Genomic DNA, 5,228 nt, shown 5'->3' with positions numbered 1-5,228 from the left:
GGGAGTTTAAGCCACCAGGTCCGGGAGGTGAACTGCGGTTGACTACATGGGAATCCAGTGACATAGGCATTATGCCAACTGCTGGTCCCCCCCCCCCTTTTTTTTTTAACTTTATTTTATTTTAATTTGATCAGAGAGGGACAGAGTGTGTGCGAGAGAGTGAGAAAGCAAGCCACCAGGTCCAGGACTTGAGCCGTGGTCGGCCATGTGGGAGTCCAGCGCCCTTAACCACCACGCCACCAGCCGGTCCCCACCCCATTTTTTTAAGAGAGATTTTTGCTATAGGGAATGTGTGCTCAACAAAGGAAATAGAGACAGAAAGCAAGAGAGTTTCAAGCTGCTGGGTCTGGGACTCAAACTGCTATGTAGGAGTCCGGTGGTGTAACCATTAAGACCATCTGCTGGTCCCTGAATAGTTCTTTTTTGGGGGACTAGCAGGTGGCATGGTGGTTAAAGGCACTGGACCCCCACATGCGTGGCTGACTGCAGTCCAAGTCTCAGACTTGGTGGCTTGCTTCCTCACTTTCCCTCCCTCTCTCTTTGTCTCTCATACTCTGTCCATCTCTGGATATATATGTGTATATATATTTAAATAAAATAATTCTTTAAAAATAGTTCTTTTTAAGAAAATTAAAAAAAAAAAAACAAGTTCTCATCACATGGCCTTTCTCTGGCATCCTGGCTCCTAATTGATTCCTCTTCCAGCATGACCACCTCCAGTTCAGAAGTTCATCCTCATCATCCTGGAGCTGTCCTGAGCCTTTCTTAGAACTGGCTGGGTGGGGAGATGAATTGAAGGCTTGCCTTTAACAACTTTTTCTTCTTTCCAGATTGGCTCGACCAGTGCACCTGGACAGGGAGGCATCCTGGCTCAGCGGGAGTTTGATAGGAGATTCTCCCCCCATTTTGTAAGCTTTCTAGTGTTCTCTTGTATCATTTCCATAGTAGGAGAATGTTCTGGTTCTGGAACCTCTTGGCCCCCTTGGAAGATTTGTTCCGTTGGTTGGTTTTTACCTGCCTGCCTGCTTTTTTGGTGATCATCAAATAACCTCAGATACCCTGATCCAACCGTGTCTGGAGATTTGAGGTCATAATTGCTAGAACCTTAAAACACCCTTTTCTTTCTTTTCTTTTCTTTTTTAAGAGATTTCTTTTGCTATAAGGTACATGTGTTTGCAGGAGAGCCAGAGAGAGAAAGCGAGAAATCTCTCCCCAGGGAGGATGGCCATCCTGCAATGCCTTCTCCGCCATTCTCCTCTCAGGATTTTGGGCACGAATGGACATGTGCCTGGTGTGAATTTTTTTTTTTTTTGGAGAGGTTTTGTTTGTTTGTTTGTTGGTTTTTTGTTTTTGTTTTTTGCTATAGGGTGCGTGCGCTCGCCAGAAAGACAGAGACAGAGAGAGAGACAGAAAGCGAGAAGTCACCCCTCAGGGGGGATGGTCACGCCGCAATCCCTTCTCCTCCATTCTCCTCTCAGGATCTTGGGCACGCACGCACACATGCCTGGTGTGAGCTTTAAGCCACCGGGTCCAGGACACAAACTGTGGTCGACTACATGGGAATCCAGCGACATAGCCATTACGCTAACTGCTGGTCCCTGGTGTGAGTTTTTTTAAAAATAAAAATAAATAACATTTACTTATGTATTTATTTATTGTGATTTTCCGTTGATCCAGGACTTGAACTGCGATCGACCATGTGGAAATCCAGTGCCCTTAACCACCATGGCACCTGCTGGCCCTCCTGGCATGAGTTTCAAGACACCAGTTGGCCATGTGGAAGTCCAGTGCTTCAACCACTACACCACCTGCTGGTCCCCAAACTGGCCCTTTTCTGTGCTCAGCCTTGAGGAGAATCCCATCTTAGATTCCTAGGTCTATTTTCAATTTGAAAGAATGTCAAGGTAGTGACCAGCAGTTAGAGTAATGTCTATGTTGCTGAACTTCCACATAGTCAACCGTGGTTCAAGTCCCAGATCTGGTGGCTTAAACTCATGCTGGGCATATGTGTGTGCGTGTCCAAGATCCCAAGAGGAGAATGGAGGAGAAGGGATTGCAGTGTGGCCATCTCCCCTGGAGGGTGATTTTTTGCTTTCTGTCTCTCTGTCTCTCTCTGTCTTTCTGGTGAGTGCATGCACCCTATAGCAAAAACCTCCCCCCCAAAAAAAAAGACTATCAAGGTAGATTCAAAGAGTCAGTGGGGGGTTAAGTGGGAACTTTGTCATGGTCTAGTTCAGAGAAAAGTTTTTGTGCTGAATGAGGGAATTCACTAATTCCTTCATTAGTGAATGTGGTTCCTAATCAGGTGCCCGTTCTGCACTGTGCTTTGGGAAAACGGAATGAGTCGAGTTCTTTCATTAAAGGTCTATGGGTACACAGGGGGCTCAGAACACATGGGTGAGGTTATATGCAAGGGGCAGGGCCCTCTGTCTGTCTTTAGGGGTCGGGAGGGGGGCGGTTTCGGGAAGAGGAAAGCTTAGCTGGTGGGAAAGGAGGTAAAGAAGGGCAGGCAGTAAAGAGAGCAGCTCGGAGTGGGGTGGTCCTGGGCGGCCAGCAGCTGTGTTTGCTGGAGGGCAGGGGTGAGGCGGAGGGAGCCGGCGGGGGCTTTGACTGTCAGGGCAAGACTCGGGCATCCCTGTTCTCAAAGATTGGAGGAGTGAAGCTTCTCTTCCAGGTCTTCGACTTCATAGCTTGAAAGATAGGTTGGTCGTTGGAGAACCGTGCTGTATCGGGGTGGTCAGAGGAACCTTCCTGGCCTATGTTCTGCTGAGAGTTTGGGCTAGCCTGCGCCCTGTCTGGTTGGACCCATCCCTTCCCGTTCTCTGTGGCACCCTGAGGCCACTTCTAAGCAAGGTCTTCGTTTTCCTTCACAGCTGGACTGGGCAGCCTTCGGGGTCATGACCCTCCCTTCCATCGGCATCCCCCTGCTCCTGTGGTACTCCAGCAAGAGGAAATACGACACGCCCAAGACCAAGAAGAACTGAGAGGGCCTCCCACGGCCCTCCTCTCCCAAGAAATCAGGTGCTTTCCAGATTCCAGAGGGTATCTCAGTGTGATCTCCTCCCTCGGCCCTCGGCCACCTTCCCCTAGGGTTGCCCTTCTCTCAAGCAGAGTGTGAAGGACGCTGCTGTGGAGTCTCCGAGTCTCCTTGGTGCCATCGTGAAGCCATACTAACAGGATGCCTTCTGTGACAGCCCAGAGGGCCTCTGGTGGCCCGCCGAGGTGCTGTTGGTGTATTGCCGGCAATGTGAACTCTCAGGGGTCCAGGAGGGCACTTTGGAGACCACCTGACACCACCCGTCCCTGCCCTCCCTCTCAGAAGAGGGTGGAAGATGCCATGAAGGCTGTGGGACTCCTGGAGGATGCCAGTCTCTGTTCTGGGCCAGGGAAGCGCTTACAAATGGGGTTTTCTAATAAAAACAAATGCCACACCGACCTGTCTCAGCACCCGGATGTCGGAGCTTGGGCCCTGAGCACAGGCTCCCGGGCGAGCAGGCCGAGCGCTGGCCTCCTTGCTGAAGGGCTGTTCCGAGAGACGGCCGCCCCTGTCAGCCCTGGGTCTCTATCCTGTAGTCCCCTCTCTGGTTCTCAGTCACTATGTGTCCCCTGGCTTCTTGCCTATCACCTCGTCTCCATGACAGAGGGATGGGAAGATGGACAGCTGAGCCAGGGAGCAGCTGTCAGAGCCCAGGGAGGCCTCTGCTATGACCCACTTACTGACCTCTGGAAAAGCCACCTCGTGCCTGAGTCCAGCCCGTCCTCTGAGAATGAGCTTTTCGGGACCAGCAGATGAATAGTGTTTAAGGCATTAGACTGCTGCATGGCCAACTGTGGTTTGAGTCCCAGACCTGGTGGCTTGAAACTCACACCAGGCACATGCGCGTGTGTGCCCAAGATCCTGAGAGGAGAATGGAGGAGAAGGGTTTGCAGCATGGCCATCCCCCCTGGGGGGTGATTTCTCACTTTCTGTCTCTCTGTGTCTTTCTGGTGAGTACATGTGCCCTATAGCAAAAACCTCTCCATAAAAAAGAAAAAATTACGCCAAGTGGGACCAGCAGATGGTATAATGGTTATGTTGCTGGACTCCCACATAGTTGACCACAGTTTGAGTCTTGAACCCAGTAGCATAAACCTCGCGGCAGTCATGTGTGCATGCGTGCCCAAGATCCAGAGAGGAGAATGCAGGAGAGGGGATTACAGCATGGCCGTGCCCCCTGCGGGGTGATTTTTCACTTTCTCTCTCTGGTAAGCACACACACACCCTATAGTAAAAATCTCTCTCCAGGCCAGCAAGTGGTGTGTTGGTTAAGGGCATTGGACTCCCACATGGCCAACCACAGTTTGAGTCCTGGACCTGGTGGCTTGGTTTCTCACTCTCTCTCTGTCCTTCTCTGGTCAAATTTTAATTAATTAATTAATTAAAAAAAAAAACACTCAAGGGACCAGCAGTTGGCGTAATGGCTATGTTGCTGGACTCCCATGTAGGAAACTGCAGTTTGAGTCCCTGACTTGGTGCCTTAAACTTACACTGGGCCTGTGTGCATGTGTGCCCAAGATCCTGAGAGGAGAATGGAGGAGAAGGGATTGCGGCGTGGTCATCCCCCCTGGAGGGTGATTTCTCACTTTGTGTTTCTCTGTCTGTCTCTGTCTTTCTGGCAAGCACATGTGCCCTATAACAGAAACCTCAAAAATTTAAAAAAAAAAAACCAAAACCACACCAGGTGCATATGTGTGTATGCCCAAAATCCCAAGAGAAGAGAAGGAATTGTAGCCTGGCCATCCCTCCTGGCAGGGGAAGGGGCAATTTCTCTTTTGCCTCTGTCTCCAGTGATAATATATATCCTATAGCAAAAACTTTTTTAAAATGTCTTGAGTTTGATCTTTTTTTATTTATGTATTTCTTCTATGAGAAAAAAAGCACCCGTAATAGGGTCTTGATGCCACAGGCCACCCTAGCCCAGCCAGCCTGGGATGGTGGGCACACATGTGCCCAGAGTACTCGAGGTTTCTGGACACAAACCCGGAACTTGCTTTACGTGGATCGGCCTCAGGGCATCGTGCTGCACTGCCATGCCGGTTGTGAGCGCGTTTATTTTTAATGCCAGTGGGCTTCTAGCTCAGGCTCAGAGTGTCTGGGTGTCAGAGTGGGCCCCGTGTGGCCTCTGGCGAGGCAGTGGCTTCTGCTGTGGCAGCAGTGGGGAGCAGCGCGGGAGCTGACGCTGTCCAAC

At 50.5% G+C, this 5,228-nt stretch overlaps 1 protein-coding gene across 1 annotated transcript in view; it reads left to right on the top strand.

Annotated features, from left to right (window-relative positions):
• SSR2 (signal sequence receptor subunit 2) overlaps window positions 1-3,435 on the top strand; it is a 16,067-nt gene extending 12,632 nt beyond the window's left edge. The window contains exons 5-6 of the mRNA XM_006155163.3: window positions 831-908; window positions 2,874-3,435. Coding sequence (XP_006155225.1) covers window positions 831-908; window positions 2,874-2,984 — 189 coding nt within the window. The 3' untranslated portion in view covers window positions 2,985-3,435. The remainder of the gene's footprint in view (window positions 1-830; window positions 909-2,873) is intronic.
• Window positions 3,436-5,228: the final 1,793 nt, after the last annotated feature.

The sequence above is a fragment of the Tupaia chinensis genome, unplaced genomic scaffold (genome assembly GCF_000334495.1).
Source record: "Tupaia chinensis unplaced genomic scaffold, TupChi_1.0 Scaffold000438_1, whole genome shotgun sequence".
Classification (NCBI taxonomy): domain Eukaryota; kingdom Metazoa; phylum Chordata; class Mammalia; order Scandentia; family Tupaiidae; genus Tupaia; species Tupaia belangeri.
The sequence above is the reverse complement of the archived record's forward strand: the minus strand, read 5'-3'. Positions and strand labels throughout refer to the sequence as shown.